The 18,429-nt window shown below is 41.4% G+C and overlaps 3 protein-coding genes across 23 annotated transcripts in view; 1 reads left to right on the top strand and 2 right to left on the bottom strand.

The window, feature by feature from the left end:
- Positions 1 to 3,491: 3,491 nt before the first annotated feature.
- On the bottom strand, positions 3,492 to 6,530 carry bag2 (BCL2 associated athanogene 2). Its single transcript, XM_058059036.2, has 3 exons — positions 4,990 to 6,530; positions 4,790 to 4,899; positions 3,492 to 4,383 (listed from the first exon to the last, which is right to left on the bottom strand). Exons 1-3 carry the CDS (start codon positions 5,238 to 5,240, stop codon positions 3,989 to 3,991), a joined length of 756 nt encoding a protein of 251 aa, XP_057915019.2. The 5' UTR covers positions 5,241 to 6,530; the 3' UTR covers positions 3,492 to 3,988.
- A 372-nt stretch (positions 6,531 to 6,902) lies between these two features.
- znf451 (zinc finger protein 451) lies at positions 6,903 to 15,256 on the bottom strand. 3 transcript variants are annotated; one of them, XM_058059032.2, is made up of 13 exons: positions 15,118 to 15,256; positions 14,216 to 14,276; positions 13,821 to 13,907; positions 13,621 to 13,734; positions 13,387 to 13,498; positions 13,148 to 13,301; positions 12,945 to 13,071; positions 12,709 to 12,874; positions 12,440 to 12,587; positions 9,504 to 10,942; positions 8,272 to 8,373; positions 8,018 to 8,080; positions 6,903 to 7,380 (listed from the first exon to the last, which is right to left on the bottom strand). In XM_058059032.2, exons 2-13 carry the CDS (start codon positions 14,270 to 14,272, stop codon positions 7,340 to 7,342), a joined length of 2,610 nt encoding a protein of 869 aa, XP_057915015.2. In that variant the 5' UTR covers positions 14,273 to 14,276; positions 15,118 to 15,256; the 3' UTR covers positions 6,903 to 7,339. The 3 variants fall into 3 exon arrangements, with proteins under 3 accessions (XP_057915015.2, XP_057915017.2, XP_057915018.2); XM_058059034.2 differs by having other exon boundaries at positions 15,058 to 15,208; XM_058059035.2 differs by lacking the exon at positions 15,118 to 15,256 and adding an exon at positions 14,706 to 14,783.
- A 1,859-nt stretch (positions 15,257 to 17,115) lies between these two features.
- The window catches only part of dst (dystonin), a 127,991-nt gene continuing 126,677 nt past the window's right edge, over positions 17,116 to 18,429 (top strand). For 12 of the 19 annotated variants that reach the window (XM_058058440.2, XM_058058439.2, XM_058058423.2 and 9 more), the window contains exons 1-2: positions 17,125 to 17,463; positions 17,635 to 17,666. In XM_058058440.2, the coding sequence (XP_057914423.2) occupies positions 17,280 to 17,463; positions 17,635 to 17,666 (216 nt within the window). In that variant the 5' untranslated portion in view covers positions 17,125 to 17,279. Of the gene's footprint in view, positions 17,464 to 17,634; positions 17,667 to 18,429 lie in introns of all 19 variants that reach the window. The other 7 variants (XM_058058422.2, XM_058058432.2, XM_058058428.2 and 4 more) reach the window with 3 other exon arrangements.

Here is an 18,429-nt window from a genome sequence, read left to right as displayed (position 1 = left end):
CAATTCAATTCTCAATGCATATAAATACCTTCACTGAATTCATAACTGTTCCCAGAGACACAATGAGATCAACATGACACCACCTTCCTGTTTTGCCGTGAGTTATTTCTTGAATTCAATAGTGTTTCTCACATTCTTTATCAAAATGCTGGCATTTGCGACTTTCTTTGGCGTCATTTTGGGTTATTGAGGCTATTGAATTCAGGAAATAACTCATGGCAGAACAGGGAAGTGTTGCTCTTGCAACATCATGTCTTAAATGTTCATTTACACTTTCGTTCGCCATTAATAAGCATTTGGAATTATTTTCAGTATGTGAAACTATTAAAAAAAATTGTTTTGTATTGTACTCTTGTAGAGAATGCACCCTGAGCAATGTTAGAAAAGACAAGATTGCGAGCTCTGATCATTGATTGATCATTAAAGGGGACGTAATATATGCTTTTCCGCTTTGCTGACCTATAAATGTCGTTAGAATGTTGTATTCTCTTGTTAAACCACGCCAACGTTTCAGATCAGGATGTTTGGGATGGCTCGAAACGCTCGGTTTTACACTTTTTTCTAACACTGAGTTCTACTAATGTCAATGTAACCCGGACTTCCTTATATGGACACGCTGTACGCCAGCAGCCCCGCCCCCTGATCTGCTTTACACTTTCAAATTTATCACCATGTGAGCACGGAGCAATGGCTTCCTGGAAATGTTTGTTCAGATGAGAGGGAAAGCTAACTTGCCTAAAACGGTAAGCATCAGGCACGAGTGGTTGGAGTTTAAGATTCCTGGCTAGCAAGAGAAAAATCTGCTCATCTGTCAACTGCACACAAGACTCTTTTGTGAAGTCCGACACCTTTCCAACGTTACTTGGTCATGTTGAAGAGTCAGAAGCTGCAAGTAACAATTTATCCGTGTCCTGTGTTTATTTTGTGTGAGTAATCGGACAAAGTCTGGAAGTCATCAGGAGCGCTTGGAAGTGTGACTAGTATACCCGTGGGGGGCAGGAGTGGAGTAAATTCAACAGATGGTTTGGGTGGGAAGCAGGAGATCCATGGCAACACTGCAGAGAGGTGCTGAATCTGTAAGATCTAGAAAGTTTTGTGTGCGGGTTATTGTGTGTAGCTCCTCCGTAGGAGTCCACAACTCAATACAAAGGAGCAAAAAATGAGCATAATAGGTCCCCTTTAAGCATTGAGTGATTGTGTAGAATTGATCGGGTGCCACTTGGTTGCATCCAGCAGAGGTGCTGCCGAGTTAGTCCGAACTCGTTTCAGTTTTCAGGCTTCCCAGTAAGAAAGATACTTGGATCCAGTAGCTTCTCTACCGAATATAAAAGTTAGGTCGGTTTACCAAGCACAGCAACACAGCTGTTGCAGAAATATCAAATCATTATTAAAACGACTTTTTTACATTTATTTATTTTTGCTCACATGGAACTGATTGTCACCGGTATGCTTGTGTTTAACATTCAAACATTTAATGATGTAACACTATCAACGATACTCTTGAAAAAGAGAAAAAAACCAAGTGGTGTAATTGTATTGCATGCAAAAACCTTTTGTGAAAAATCAGTGAACGTCTCATTCCTTCACGGTTGCAACGCCACAATGCCTTAATCGTGTTTACATCGTCTTATATTTTCAACCCTTCACATTTGTACGGAATCTGTTCTTTATTTTGTTCTTTTGCTTTTTCATGGGATGGATTTCACGCACTTTATCAGTAAAATAGCATATCAGAGAATATTAATAATAACCCAGAGATAAATCATAGTGACATGTGCTGCCACTGAGGTGTTGGATGAATCTGTGTGTACTTTCTTGCATTTATTTAGAATAAAAAAAAAAAAAGTTTGATGTAAATTACAAATTATTGTTGCATTTTTAGTTTGAATCCAATGTAAGCTAACATGTGCCACTCAGCTATGCTCCGGCTGTCATGGTCAACATGGTGAAGGTGGGAAATCTGGAATAAATATGACATTGTTGTCAGGCTCTTTTATGTCGTGCCAGTCAACACTTCATTCACAAGCTCTGCAAATACGTCGTTATGGAAATACCTTCTTGACTCAATGCTTTTCCCTCAACCATCAGGCCAAGATCCTCCACACTACATCAACAATAAAATAAAAACAAAAGAAAGTGATAATATTGATTAATGATGGCTGAAACACTCTTTTCTCCAACGTTACATACATTTTTCCTCATTATATTCTGAATTTATTCTCATAAAATTGTTTATTTTGCTAGTAATGTTATGACTTCATTCTTAAATTATTATTATATATGATTATTAGGTGCAGACCTCACAGCTAGGAAACCAGGGTTCAATTCCACCCTCGGCCATCTCTGTGTGGAGTTTGCATGTTCTCCCCGTGCATGCGTGGGTTTTCTCCGGGTACTCCGGGTTCCTCCCACATTCCAAAAACATGCTAGGTTAATTGGCCACTCCAAATTGTCCATAGGTATGAATGTGAGTGTGAATGGTTGTTTGTATATATGTGCCCTGTGATTGGCATGGCCACCAGTCCAGGGTGTACCCCGCCTCTCGCCTCAAGACAGCTGGGATAGGCTCCAGCACCCCCGCGACCCTCGTGAAGAAAAAGCGGTAGAAAATGAATGAATGAATATGATTATTAATTCAAAACAGGGAAATAAGCTGAAAGGTACAAATAAATACATACATAAATGAGACAAAACACAACGCTGACGTCACAGAAAACACCAGACTTGAGAAAGCAGCAATGCCAAAAGATCACATCACCATGACAACAAGGAAAATGGAGGCTACAAATACATACTATAATGTTATGTTATAACCGTGCTCCTCCTAGCATATTAAAATAGTATATACTGTTAGAAAGAGTGTTAGAAAACGACAATGAACAGTGCACTTGACAAGGAAGATGTTAGAACAGGGGTCTCAAACACGCAGCCCGCGGGCCAAATGTGGCCCGCAGGACCCTAGTTTGAGGCCCCCGCCTTGATATGAAAGTTTAATGTTAGTGCGGCCCGCACTAGTTTGATATGGATGCTGTATGGTATCATGTACCCAGAAAAAGTTATTACGTTTGATTAATGTTCATGTTAAAGGTTAAATAACTGTTAATAGTTATCCTCCCTATCCGTGTGGAAGTGGTAAGTTTTTGGCTATTTAAGTTTAAAGGAAATAACTTGAAGGCTACCGTTTAGGTCGCTAGCTCTCGAGTTTGCGAGTTAGCATGTGTCTCAAGACCCTGCAGTTGCGCAATATGTTGTAAATAAAAAGAGTATAAATGTGACTATAGTCGTGTTTTGTCATGTCTACAGGGCTCTAATAATGCTTTGTTCATTTTAATCTGGAAAAAATAATTTGTCTACCCACCAACTATATGTGGTTTCTTAAGTTTTTAATATTTGCCGTTTTATAATTATTATATTTATTTATTTATTACTGATTGATTTTCTTTATTCTTGATTTGTTTAATTATTTTTCATTTTATTTTGTGCAGAAAAATCAAAAGTAAGATATTTGAGAACAGTGGAATGTTTTATCAGAGCTTTTATTGTAGAAAATCGGAACCAAAGCAAAGTTTATTCATTTTTCTGTTTTTAATAAATGCATTTTTTTTGTTTTTTTTGGAAAACCTGATGCGGCCCACCCTCGCCCAGACTCTAGCTCCAGTGGCCCCCAGGTAAATTGAGTTTGAGACCCCTGCGTTAGAAGTTCCAAACTGCCTGATACTCTTTGTAGTCCATAATAGTGTATAGACAATAGACAAATATACGTGGTGTCATTTTATTTGAACCACATGATACATTCAGACAAAAACATCTTTCTGCAAATACGAGCTGAAATCTTGAAATGAATGCGACTATGAATTGTCTTCATACAAAAATGGCCAAAAATGAACATGTTAGGGCATGCTAGATTTTTGGCCCCCAGGTACAAAACAAACGTGGGTCTGTGTATTGGTGCATCTGCCTAAGAGGCTGCAGGAGATCGGATGTGATCTCATTGACTGCCATTGGCTTTTGGATGCTCTACCTTATGGTGGTCCATGATCTTAATATTTTTCCGTGCGTTTTCAACGTTCCTCAGCAGCATCTCCAGCCTTCTCTTGATCTTCTTCTGGTCCTCCAGAGCGCAGCTGATAACAATGGCTTGAAACTTCTGGTCGACGGGCACGGGCGGTGCCTCGGTCACGCAGGCCGAGTGCAGGGCCAGGAGCCGCTGCCTGGAGCCAGCCATGTCCGCCAGGAGCTTTTCAACGATGTCGTCGATGATGGACGTGGCCTTGCGCAGGGCCTCCTCCTGCTGGCTGCTCCTGATGGTGCCCACGTTGATCTCCACCGACAACGTACGACCCATTAGACGGTCGGCGGTCAGTGTTAACTCTTCTTTCTCGCCTGTGAAACAACACGCTAGCTTTAAATTAGCCTACAGACATTTTATTAACACAAGTAGAACCATTGTCTTTGTTCTTCCTAAATGAAGGTTAAATAATTCACACGCGCTCAATGGTTCCATCCACTGGAGGGCACACTTGCATTGTTATCTGGCTGACTGCTATGATATGCTGTGATGCATTAACCAGTGTTCCTTCCATCATATTTCAGCTTGGTGAAAGCAATGTACATTCATACACAAGAGTGGGTGGAGGGTAAAAAAAAACAAACACCATGTTTGTTTTTTCTCAACACCCACTCTCCACTGAAGGTGCAGAAAACAATCACCTACTTAGTACACAATATGATAATAAGAACAGCAATATATACATATATTATATATGTAGTACTGTTGTGGTGTCCTCACCAGCACTGATGTTGTGCATTTCTTGACTGTTTTGTAAAGATTGAATCATTTCCAGGATGCACTCCCTCTCCTGCTCCATGGCCGAGGCTGCTTCCCGTAAAGCCTCCACCCTGGCTCAAACACACGAGTATTACTACAAGTTGGAACAATAGAACACGCATACATATATAAGGTATGTAGTATGATCTACAGTCCATTACCTTATCTCCAGCTGATCCAAACCGGCCAAAAGTTGTCCAGCCCGGTCCGCCATAGACAAAGTTCTGTTGAACTTGCTGCAGGACACCTCGTTGAGTTTGGCTTGTATTTTAGCTTGAGCCATGACGCTGGCGTCGTAAATGTAGTCGATATTTTTTTTTAAGTGGGATTTTCTACAATGGACCTCCGTGGAAGTGACCGCGCGACACACTGCTGAGTCCAGCTGACTGCCCCGGGAAACATTTCCTAACATGGGCTGCGACTTCCTCTCCTTGACCTCGCCGAAGTTTACCGATGAATCCCGAACACTCGATTATTACCTTCCGGGCCCCCCAGATGTCTGTAGACGTTTTAGAGTCTGTGTTTGACAGTTACAGTATAATACTAAGTATTACTATTCAATTACCTATATAGAAAATTACTATAGCTAACGAAATGTATCACTAGTAATAATTACAATGCAGAAATATATTACTATCAATATAAAACAAAATTATTTCAACAAATGATAGCCATTACAAGTATTAATAGGTATCTACTATTAAAAATATGTATACTTTATAGACCACCATTACTATTACTAATACACAGATAGGGTGCCATTATCACAACTACTACTAATAGTAAATTAATTGCACAAAAACTAGCACAAATCATCAATAAGGCTGGCAAATGATTAAAACGTTTAACCACGTTTAATTCAGACAATTGCTGTTTTCAATTAATCACGATTAATTACCATTTGCAGCTATGTCTGAAATATGCCCACTTTTAACTGTTTTATTGAAAGAAAGATAAATTAGAAGAGTGAATTTTCTGGGATTTCCGAGCACACTGATTGTACTTTTGCATTAATAGTTACAAAGTCTCGCAGTCGTCTGGTGACAATGAGGAAGTGTCGTTTGATGTGGAAGGAACCATGAGGTGTGTTTGTGAGTTGGAGATACATATATGGTGTTGGAATTGCATTGCTTTTCATGTGTTCAGATCAGAATAAAGTAAAAAAAAAAAGAGCAGCAGACTCTACAATAATACGCTGTGCCTCTGTCTGTTGCCATGACAAAGAGGTGTGGCTTGACAAGATGTACGAATATGCATTAATCACGCTAAAACGTCCATCCATTTTCTATAGCGCTGCTCCTCACGAGGGTCGCGGGTATGCTGGAGCCTATCCCAGCTGTCTTTAGGCAATAGGCGGGGTACACCCTGGACTGGTGGCCAGCCATCACAGGGCACATATAGACAAACAACCATTCACACTCACATTCATACCTATGGACAATTTGGAGTCACCAATTAACCTAGCATGTTTTTGGAATGTGGGAGGAAACCGGAGTACGCCAACCTCAACTAAATCACCACTCAGTGAAACCCAAGTTAATGTTTAGCATGGCTGGCACAGAACCAAAACAAACTGGTGGTGCACAGGAGCAATGTCATGAGCACCTGGCATGTAAACGACACCAGATTGTAGTAAAATGCAACCATGAAAGAACATCTGTTGGGAACAATCACCATCATAATGGCTATTAATTTGCTATTCATTTTTTTAAATAGCTACTGCCACAATGCAGACTTCCAATAGATCTCACTATTCATTCATTCATTTTTTACCGCTTTTCCTCACGAGGGTCGCGGGGGTGCTGGAGCCTATCCCAGCTGTCTTCGGGCAAGAGGCGGGGTACACACTGGACTGGTGGCCAGCCAATCACAGGGCACATATAGACAAACAACCATTCACACTCACATTCATACCTATGGACAATTTGGAGTGGCCAATTAACCTAGCATGTTTTTGGAATGTGGGAGGAAACCGGAGTACCCGGAGAAAACCCACGCATGCACGGGGAGAACATGCAAACTCCACACAGAGATGGCCGAGGGTGGAATTGAACGCGGGTCTCCTAGCTGCAGATCTCATTAGTTCCTTTTATTTATGTTCTGATGAGGCATTAAACACTTTTTCCATTCACAAATAAACACATCGTTGCTAATAGTAGTTAGCTTTAAACTGGACTCACTCCTTAAGGTTGCATACAAAACAAAGGCTTTTCAGTGTTGCAATGAAAAATGAAAGAGAAAGCAACTGGCGAGTTAGCAGTGTGGCGTTACAAACAAGTGTGGTCATACGAGCACGGTGGCATCCTGCAGCGTCATCGATGCCATCAATAGCACGTCTCCAGTCGGCCCCTCCACAGAGCAAAGACACAAACAGCAGCTCTCCAAATACACTAACTGTTCATCCCTGACCTGTCGTGTCCTGTATTACAGGACATCACTGTGGAATAACTTTTGACATATTTTAGTCATGTAACTGAAAAACCTTCTGCGGAAGGTGCAACAGTTTTCTCCTCAGTACTCCAGAAGACTTCTTTTAAGAGCCTCCGCAAATTCTGTAAAAGATTTAGGCAGCATTAGTGTTAGTTGTTTACCTCAGATATAACTTAAAACCATTCTGTTCACGGAGAGTAGTGGAAACCAAAATAATTGGTTAGCTGAAGTCAACCTGTCGCCATTTTAACATTGAAGTTAACCAATGTGTAACACTCTTTATACACGTGTAACTTTATGAGGGCGTCATAAAAGTGGTGCGTCCTGTTGTGAAACATTTTTACCAACTCGGAGGTGTGGGCGGTGTACTGTACTGTATTGACCTGTATATGTTCTAGAGATGTATACAGTCATTAGATTAGATGACCTTCACACTGCATGGTGTTCGCCATGACACGTCCGACTTGAGTTCTCCCATTCCGTGTGGAAGTGCTACTTTTTGGCTTCTTACTTAGTTCCTCTTCCCCACCCTATTTGAAAGCCTTTCCTAAGTTTAGAATAAACAAATTGGTGGTGAACTGGTTAGTTTGGTAGCGTGCCATGTTTAAAGTGGCAGCCGTCTCAATGGTTGTTTGTTTAAGCAGACATATCAGACACAATTACTAACGGTACCTACTCTTTCTGCCCAGATTCCCTGTTTGAAAATGAGTTTTTAGCTTTGATAATTTATAGATCTTGCTTGGCCTTTAAATGACATACCTGCCGACTCTTGCTCATCTTCCTCTACGCTCAAAGCAAGTGCCTGTTTCACCTCATCATCATCTGTAGACGAATACAAACGTGAAAAATGCTAGCTACAAAACACCATGGCAAATATCAGTAAGAGGAGAGGCTAGCATAGATAACATGGGGCCGAGCTTAAGATATTGAAATTAAACACTTAAAATGCACGATAATAGATACATAACAAAAAAACACTCAGCAAGTGAGGACTACAAATTTGAAATACATACCTGTTGAGTCAGAGCCCTGCTGGTTTTGTTCCTCACTTTGACAGACATCTCTCTCAGTCTGCTCCATTTTTAAAAACCTTTGCAGCATCTCATCTTTCATCTCTGCGTGAGAAGAAAAAAATACTTTCAATAAACAAAGAGCTTGGGATGAACAAACAGTGATAAGAATTATGTTCCATGAGAGCCACTGGTTGATTAATCGTGTCAACTGAGGGAAAATGAAGTGTACTACTGGGATGCGAGCAGCAGAGGAGCTGCTGACTGACTTTGCTATGTACAGAACAACATTAGCCCCCGTTTCCACTGCAGGAACCTGTTAACTTCCCTATTTACCTTATTGTTTGAAACACACAACTGCAAAGTAAAAATAATATTCCTCTAGCACCTAAGTTCCCGTAGTGGGGTACACCAGGTATCTTATGGGGCACAAGCATCAAAATGACCTACAACTTCCAATTATGAGTGTGCCTGAACACAGTTCCTGTTGATGTAGGACAGGCACACTCGTTGAAGATTCCATTGGTAGTGGTGCTCCAATCCTCGCACGGCACTGCTCTAGCAGGTTTAGATTTTCCTTGCCCCCATGCCTTTTGCCCCGTACCCCCGTCCCTTTTTGGATGGATGCCAGAACATTGGGGGCAGACTGTGCTGAATGCAGTTGGGGCCTTTCTATTCATAACACGACAATCCAGTGCGTGCAATGAACGCACGCAAAACTGTGCCATACATTTTTGATGTTAATGTTAAAACACGCTAACTGGGGTGAACGCTAACCAAGGTTCCACCCAACTTGTATGTAATGGAAAGGTCACCTGCATCCATACTATAGAAACCCACCTATATAGCATAATTCTGCTCAATTATGTATGGAAGCTGGAGCTCAGACTACACATACATACACTATTTAACATTATTTTAGGTGTAACATTATTTCAATGTTACACCTTTTTAATGCATGCCCGATGTCTTTTCACAAATCAATGTGTCGCTCATCTGCAACCTTTCTATGACGATTTTGTGTAACTCAACTAAATTCAAAGACGAACGAGAAAAATGGCATTGAATTTTGAATAAAGTCATGCAAACAGATTAACTTAAAACGCAATGCAAATATAGTTTGAAAAAAAAAATCTATAATGCAAATTCCTGGTAGAATTGAATTAAATACCATTAAATTGCCTTAATTTTTGGAACGAAATGCTGCATAGACTAAATATGAAAAGGTGTTTTACCATGCAGTTCTTCTTTGACCTCCACAGCATTCAGTACTTGAGGTTTTCCTTTGACCTTGTCCCCACAGGTCCTGGAGCTCATGCATGGTTCCAGCGCACAGTGCTGAGAGTGATGGTGTTTATGGAAATTTGGAACATCTGCAAAGTGTTCCCCGCAAGTTCTGCATTCTACTTCAAAGGTTTTGTCCAGGTTCAAGGCCGCGTGTGTGGTTTGGACGTGAGTCTTGATCTGAGCATAGGAGGGGGCAGTTACAGCACAAGGCGCACACATGTACTGACAGTGGCCTTGAGAGGCCAGCTTCACCATGCAGCGCGTGTATGTGGCTTTCATTGCATCTTTGGTCTTCTCTGAGCCCATGCATGGACATGAGTCCGCAGGAGAGACACTTTCAGCAGCTGAAGCAGGTTGAACACGGTCGCCGTCGTCCATGCAGTAGTAGTCTCTACTGTGGAGGCTTTCATAGTGCTGCCGGAACTCTCCTTCAGACTCAAACAACATGCTATCGCAGAGGCCGCAGAAGTGTGCGCTCTTCATCTGCCCGTTGTGCTCGTTGGCGCAATGCCGGCGCACGGTGGACTCCTTGAAGAACTTCTGCGGGCAGTGGCCGCAGGCGAATCTCTGGAAGCTGTGGCTGCTCACATCACTGCAATGCTTGTGGACGGCTGCTTCTGAGTCAAAGACGTCCTCGCACATCCTGCACATCCAAGTTGGCGCCGCTTTGGAAAAGGATGCCACCTCCGCTGGGACGGGTGTGAGTGTGGAGGAAGAGCATGGATCCTTGATGGACGGCTTGGCCTCCGCTTCCGCGGGTACTTCCTTTTCGGTGAAGAAAGTATGCCCTTGGTGCACGTCCGACACATGACACATGATATCTTCCAAGCGAGGCATCTCCAGTTTGCACTTGCGGCAGTAGAAACAGAAGTTGGAGAGGTGAGCTCCTCCGTGAAAGCGGCTCATGTGTAGGCGGGTGATTGAAGACTCTCCCATGAGTTTGCCACATACGCCACACTGAAAGTTAATTTGGTTGACAGCCAAGATGTGCTTACTGGCGGAGCCAGCCTCTGAGAACCTCTGACCACACTCACAAAACCACATGGTGATAGAGCTTCTTAGTTTTTGTCGTTTGGTGGGACACTCATCACGCTCACCGCTGTTCTTGTTTCTTTTTTGAAACTGTTTGCTCGAGACTGGCCTTTTCTCCTCATTGTCAGCCCTGTGTTGATTTTCAGAAAACCTACAGAACTGAAGAAGAGCTCGCTCCATGGTCCTGTTGACCTCCACATGATGTTGGGTGTTTTCTCTGTGCCTTTCCACTTCCTCTTCGCTCAGGAAGATTAAACAGCAGAGAGAGCACTGGCCTCGCACTTGGAGCTGTTTTGCTACTTGCACCACCGTTTTATCAGCCATGGCCACAGCACAGCCCTGTCTGCAGTGCACACTGCGGACAGACAGATAGCAAAAGCAATCCACTGAATCAACAGCAATGTGAACATTTGAGTGTCTGCTGAATATCAAGGTCAAATTCAATTTTCATGTTTTTCTTTATATCTTGCAGATATAGTAAACTACCATCAAATAATCAATTCTGGTAACACTCATAATAAAACGCCTTCTGACAGAGTAAAATTGTAAAATCCCATTGTAAATTGCAGTCCAAATTGTAAAATTGTCTTATTGTAGTATTTTTGGATGTGGAACTTGAAAATATTAAATTAATATCCATTGGCACCATTTCTTTTAACAATATGTCATTTCCCGCAAAAATATAGATAATTGGGTATATTTTAATTAAAGCGGATGCAATTATGTACATCAAGGCACTTCGAGAGGAGTCAGTTGAGGTGGCTCGGGCATCTAGTCCGGATGCCTCCCTGGTGAGGTGTTCCGGGCATGCGGAAGTCTGGGCTTCCATACTAAGACTGCTGTCCCCGCGACCCGGACCCGGATAAGCGGAGGAAAATGGATGGATGGATGGCAATTATGTATTCAGTCATAAATATTCGTTAAGTAAAGCACCTCAGTACCTGTGAGGGGTACCTACAGTGCATCCGGAAAGTATTCACAGCGCTTCACTTTTTCCACATTTTGTCATGTTACAGCCTCATTCCAAATTGTATTAAATTAATCTCTTACCTCAAAATTCTACACAAAATACTCCATTATGACAATGTGAAAAAAGTTTTTTTTTTGACTTCTTTTTAATTTATTAAAAATAGAAAACTAAAATCACATTTACATAAGTATTCACAGCCTTTGCCATGAAGCTCAAAATTGAGCTCAGGTGCATCTTTTTTCCACTGATCATCCTTGAGATCTTTCTACAGCTTAATTGGAGTCCACCTGCAGTAAATTCAGTTGATTGGACATGATTTGGAAATATAATAACTGTCTATATAAGGTCCCACAGTTGACTGTGCATGTCAGAGCACAAACACCAAGCATGAAGTCAAAAGAACTGTCTGTAGACCTGCGAGACAGGATTGTCTTGAGGCACAAATCTGGGGAAGGATACAGAAACATTTCTGCTGCTTTGAAGCATTATATTTCCAAATCATGTCCAATCAACTGAATTTACTGCAGGTGGACTCCAATTAAGCTGTAGAAAGATCTCAAGGATGATCAGTGGAAAAAAGATGCACCTGAGCTCAATTTTGAGCTTCATGGCAAAGGCTGTGAATACTTATGTAAATGGGATTTTTTTGTTTTCTATTTTTAATAAATTCAAAAAAAGTCAGAAAAAAAAACAAACCTTTTTTCACATTGTCATAATGGAGTATTTTGTGTAGAATTTTGAGGTAAGAGATTAATTTAATTCAGTTTGGAATGAGGCTGTAACATGACAAAATGTACAAAAAGTGAATACTTTCCGGATGCACTGTACCTCGACAAGATGGATGAAATGACAGAAATTGGAATTTGAAAAAATAAAACTTACTTAAAGTGAGCTTGCGCTGTCTGATGCGAACTCAACACTTTGTGACACAGAGTGCATTTGACGTTGAACGGCGCATCCTTGCACAGTGCGATGAGGCGATTCTTAGCGTGTTGTGGCATGGGTACAGGCACTGCTCCTTGTTTACTGTCTGGAACGAACACAAGACCAAGAGAACTCATTATGGTTTTTAACAGGAGTTCTAACTTGATGTGGTTTGTGTTGAATTGACATTGTTACTGGATAACTTTGAGGACCAAGGTTAGTTTTACCAGTACTGCTCATTGTGAGGGACTCTGTAAAGTGGTTTTTGGCTGACATGTGCTGAAGACACTCATCTCGCAGGTTGAAGAGGAGGTAGCAGGCAGGACAAGCGAAGCAAACAATGAGCTGGTAGTTCTGGGACGTGCAGTGACCTTCAGAATTAGATGAGGATGCCTGAAAAATGAATCCATTCAACAATGTGCTATTTTTATGAATAAAGTTCAACATTTCTGAGATGGGAAACCTTTGATTGAACATGTGTCCTCCACTCTTCTTTGGTCTGAAAGTGACGACAACAGACCACACAGGAAAACAACATCGTGGGACTTCCTTTAAGACTGATGGTGGGATCACACGGTGAGTGGTCAAACCTACCAAAACAAACAAAAAAAAAAAACACCCTTGAATATAAACAAATCATTCTGATTGGGGAAAAAAGAGTAGCACCTTTTTAGATGACCATCAAGGAGAAACACATTCTCGAAAACCCGACCACAATTAATAACTGGACATGTGTGTTTTACTGAAGGGTTCAGTGGGAAAGCAGACTGTCGACGTCTGCGTCTTCCTGAACCAGAATTGTTCACTCCAAACTGGAGGCCTGGAAAAAAAATTAATTTCTATTTAAAAAATGAGTTTTTGTGGACATTTCCCAATGTATCTCCTCCATATTTTGTTGTACATACCAGGCATCTTTAGCCATGCATCCACACAGCGCTTTGCCTCTTGAGTCTTTGGATTTGTTGACCTAAACATAAGCTCCTGCTGTCCATGGATTCTTTGTTGTATTTGTTTTTCCTGGAAAAAAAAAACAAATCATAACAGTATTGTCCATATTTATGGACATGCCTATTGGCAGTATGTGGAAAGCCAAAGATGTATTGACCCTGCTGATGCACAACAATGCATTGCTTCCTTACCTTGAAGGCTCTACATTTGTCTGCTCTTTGCCGCTTCTCCAGGGCCACCTGCTGTACCAGTCTATCCAAAGTAGATGCCACGTGTGCTTTTTGGCGGTCAATTTCATCATCGATCTTGAAAAGAAGAAAGACCACGTTGATGAATCAGTCAAATTCTGTGTCTTTACCACCTTATTCCAATACAATATTGTTTCTCTCACTGTTGTTCCTGTCGATGTAGAACATCCCTCTTCACCGCTATCACTCAGCAGGTCCACACACGCCGTCACTGGCCTGAGTGGCCCCTCCTGTGAAAAACACAGGTCAAAAATATATACAGGGTTAAAAATATAAAGTGAAAATTATTTGACAAGACTACCTTTCTTTGCTCACGTGCACCACACAGTGTCATTCAAACTTTGACACTGTTTTGGTCTCGAGTTAGACCAGGTTATGGATGACTTCCATTCATCCATGTTCTATAAAGGTTTATGGAATTCACAGAAGCACCAGATAACATGTAAAATCCATGCATACACCTTCCAAATGAAATTTAAACTTAGATGTCTTGTCTGTGAGGCAGATATGCAAACTACTACAATTATGGGAAACTTACAGACACAAACTCCACTTCTCCCATGTCATCCTCTTCGACTTCACTGGGTGAAGACATTTATCTAGGAAAAAAAACCAAATATTAAACCACTGACCAAATCCAAAACTGGTAAGAACAAAAAGTTGTCCATTACAGGGGTTTTCAAAGTGTGGCACCGTGGGCCTCCCCTCAGATAATAGATTAGGCTGGTTTTTCTAGAGCTTATCTCAGACTTTGGTTTGTCGGAACTAAAAATCAATTCAATACACTTTTAAACGTAGCTAAGGCTGGCATAGCAGGTTTCTTATAGTTATAACCATAGAATTACAATCGACCATAAAACATTTAATGTAGCTCTGGTCAAAACAATGGTCAAATGTTACAAGATAAAATGTCGACATGCGGTTAACAGCCACCTGGATGGAGACAAACTACAACACTTGTTATCCATTTGAATTCAAGACAAATCGTTTAGAATGAATATATAGTGCTGTGTTATAAGGGAACTTACTCAAGAAAGGAAACTAGAAAGGATTAACGGTCTTCATGGGTCCTGCACCGGTCGTTAAGACCTATGTTGTTGCACTTCTACTCTTGGTCGCTAGAAGCAGGAATGTGAATAATGCCTTGATCGTCACCACGTTTTACAAAGCCGAAGAACACATAAAGCGGCCTGGATGTGAAAATTTGAGTTTCGAAGTGTAGAACAATTGAGTATTTACAAGCGTTGCGTCGACCTATGTCACCGTTCTTAGCTGTACTCTAATTTGACACCATTCTTACATTTTACAATTACTTCAAGGAACGCGCGTTCTGATATCTGATCATATTGGGAATACGGCAAACGTGTAGCTAATATTAACCGTATGTGAAGTAAACATAGGCTGGTAGAAGGCAACTTGCAAGCTTAATCGTCATCTTACCCGCGTACTTATACTCCAATTAAATGCTTAATTCTTCTCCACATTGTGCTCTTCTTTGCTAGCATGTCAAACTCCGCGAGAGTGAATACGTCAGAAGTAGCTGTGAGTGAGCGCTCCTTTTGAAGTACTTGCATAACCCACACGGGCGGTGTTTGTGTTGTTCCTGAGCAAACGTTTTAAAACAAACGCTGCTTTTGACGCGTAAGTGAGAGAAATTATTATATTTATTTTTTTTAGAACGTAAACTTACCGGGATAAACTGCGATAGATTATAGTGTTGATGGCTGGAGAAACTTAGGGCCTGGCAGGGGCAGCAGCTGTAGAGTGTGGAGGGCGCCCCCGTGTGAAGAACGAATGCTTGCATTATGCTATTTTTTTTCTATGTACTACGTCATTCTCAAACTGGTGAGTATCATTGTTGGTAATCACTCGAAAAAATATACACACAATACTTATATTTGCTGCGATGCGCAGGGAGAACAAACTTATGAACATAAAATACGTTTTTCTTTCATATGTTATATGCTGGCCACAATAAAAGGCAGATGCAAAAATGTGCAATTTTATCACACGGTCAAAACTCAATGCTCCATCTCCAAAAGCATTACAGAGAATTTGGCTGTACATTTTTCCAGCCAAAAAACACAAGCCCAAGACCTTCGCACCCAACATCTGCCCCTTCGCCTGAGACCGCCCATCGGAGAGTAGCTGCAACAATCAATTTGCAAGGTGTTGTGTAGGTGAGTGGTTTGTTGATGTCAGTGCTGTGGATGGCGTGTTTTATGGATAAGGAGGTGCATTTTATTGATTTATTTACACACAGTTAACGTGACCAATCCCATTGTGTGCCATTCATATGCAGACATCATCTCATGTTACGGTATGATGATGCACAGCTCCATGTTGCAAGGATCTGTACACAATTCCTGAAGCTGAAATAATCCCAGTTCTTATATGGCCGGAATACTCACCGGACCAGATACTGACTGGTTTTCTGACAACCCCCCAGATTCATCCCACTCCCCAATTCAGTAAAACTAGACTTTTTGGAGTGGCCTTATTGTGGCCAGCCTAAAGCACACCTGGACAATAATCCTCCTGTCTACTGCTATATAGATAAAGCCACATGAAGAATATGAGTTTGTAATAGTAATTTCTTATTACTTCCATCAAAACTTATCATCCATGTTTGTTTTATTTCCACATTCTGTTAAAAAAATCCGAAATCAAAATTCGAGTTCGATTCCACCCTCGGGCATCTCTGTGCAGAGTTTGCATGTTTTGCCCCTGCACGTGTGGGTTTTGTCCGGGTACTCCGGCTTCCTCCCACATTCCAAAAACATGCTCGGTTAATTGGTGACTCCAAATTGTCCATATAGGTATGAATGTGAGTGTGAATGGTTGTTTGTCTATATGTGCCCTGTGATTGGCTGGCGACCAGTCCAGGGTGTGCTCTGCCTCTCACCCGAAGACAGCTGGGATAGGCTCCAGCACGCCCACAACCCTGGTGAGGACAAGCGGTAGAAAATGAATGAATAAAAATGAACCCGATAATAAAAACACTATCCCGGTCATGGCGTGTAATGAAAATAATAGCAGTTTTTTCCTTCAATGTTTACCTGCACTAAAGCTTTAAATGTCAGTGTGTCCAAAATACATACAGTAATCCTCATTACATCAGACTGTTATGGGAATTAATGAATAAATGACCCTGAAGTGTGATACATCCCGGTTAAATTCCTGCATGTGTATGAAAACACAGCAATGATGAATTTCATAACAGATGCCTAAATAATGATTTGGACTCCTTTAACCTTTAGGTTATGTAAATGGCTCCGTAAAAAGAGCCAAAGAGACCAATAAAGCTTTATCCTTTTTCGGCGGCTCTGCAGGAGATTATGCCTGCAAGCAAGGACTCTAGCGAATGTGCTGACTCTCCCCCTGCTTGCACCCTGTCAAGAAATAAATAAATAAACTTGCTGCTGACTCATACACAACAAAACGACACCACTAGCCCGGGCTGTGCATATGCGCTCCGCAGCGGGGCTTGCAGGCGGTGCAATGATCGGAGGTCCTCCGTGTGTCTCCTCTCTTCTTCTCGCCTTGGAGCACACTAGAGGAAGAAGAGGAGGTGCGCGTCTCGCCGCTCTCGTTTCAGCTTGATGATGATCGCTGCCGTGTTTCTGGTCCTCCTCAGGCCGCTCAGTGTTCAGTGTGTGCTGCTGTTGCTGTTGCTTTTGCTGGGGACTGTTGCCACTATTTTGTTTTTCTGCAGCTGGCATCGCAGCATCGCCCAAGGGAAGCATCCCATCAAATCAGTGCTGTCAGGACGCACCAAGAGCCGCGGTGAGTCCTGCTGTGCATCCTCGTCATCACCATGTCTCATGTTACACGCTGCTTCGTACAGGAAGAGGACATTAGATCACCAACTGATCATCGTGCTGATGCTGCCTGTTAATGTGGCATGTTAATCTCTACCTATCTCTACCTAAATATAACCTGTTATCTTTCCCCCAGTGGGTCTTCGAACGCATCATTTTCGTTCAGAGGTAAGAGGAACTTTTGTCATGATAAGTTTGTTACGTCATCAGCATCATAGTCATAAAACAACACCACTAGCAACCATAAATTCACGTTTAATGAAAATCAGTATCTGTCTTTTACATGTTACAGACTTCAGGCATGAATCATTTTTACTTTATTGAAAGACTGCATTACTATTTATGGACCACATTGCGCATTGCGCATGTGCAATCCATGATTGGGGGTGATTTGGCAGTTTTACTACAAGCAGGTTGAATACTCGTAACATTGTTGTCCCAGCAATGCATAGGGTGATATTTGTCAAACGACACATTCGTTGTATAAAAGCATATTGTTTAGACGTTAAGGTGCGTCAAGACCCCGCTTAGCTCTCAGTTTCCGGTTTATGGGTGTAGTTTTCAAAATAAAATAAAATAAAATGAATGTCAAAGCTGACACCACATGAAGATTAATAATTTACTGTAATAAAATAATGCCCGAAATACGACGGGGAAAAGCACACCATTTGCAAAAAACGTGCTTTTCTGAGTCAAGACGAGCTTCGGTTTCACTGTGTCCGGTTTGGGACCTTTCAAAATAAGAGAATGACGTGTTAAAAAATACTGTACTCTTTTAGGGCACTTACTTAAATACTTGGAAAACAATATTAACACCGTATGTATGTTTGAATGTATGGAATGTATTTAAAAAAATAATTCCAATTATGTTGATACAAATTAAATAATACAAAATAATAAATATGCATATATGATCTGGTCTATGAATGGC

This window comes from Doryrhamphus excisus, linkage group LG20, assembly GCF_037039965.1.
Source record: "Doryrhamphus excisus strain RoL-2023G ecotype Guam linkage group LG20, RoL_Dexc_Guam_v1.1, whole genome shotgun sequence".
NCBI classification, from domain to species: domain Eukaryota; kingdom Metazoa; phylum Chordata; class Actinopteri; order Syngnathiformes; family Syngnathidae; genus Doryrhamphus; species Doryrhamphus excisus.
Note: the sequence above shows the minus strand (reverse complement) of the source record. Positions and strands in the feature narration are given on the sequence as shown.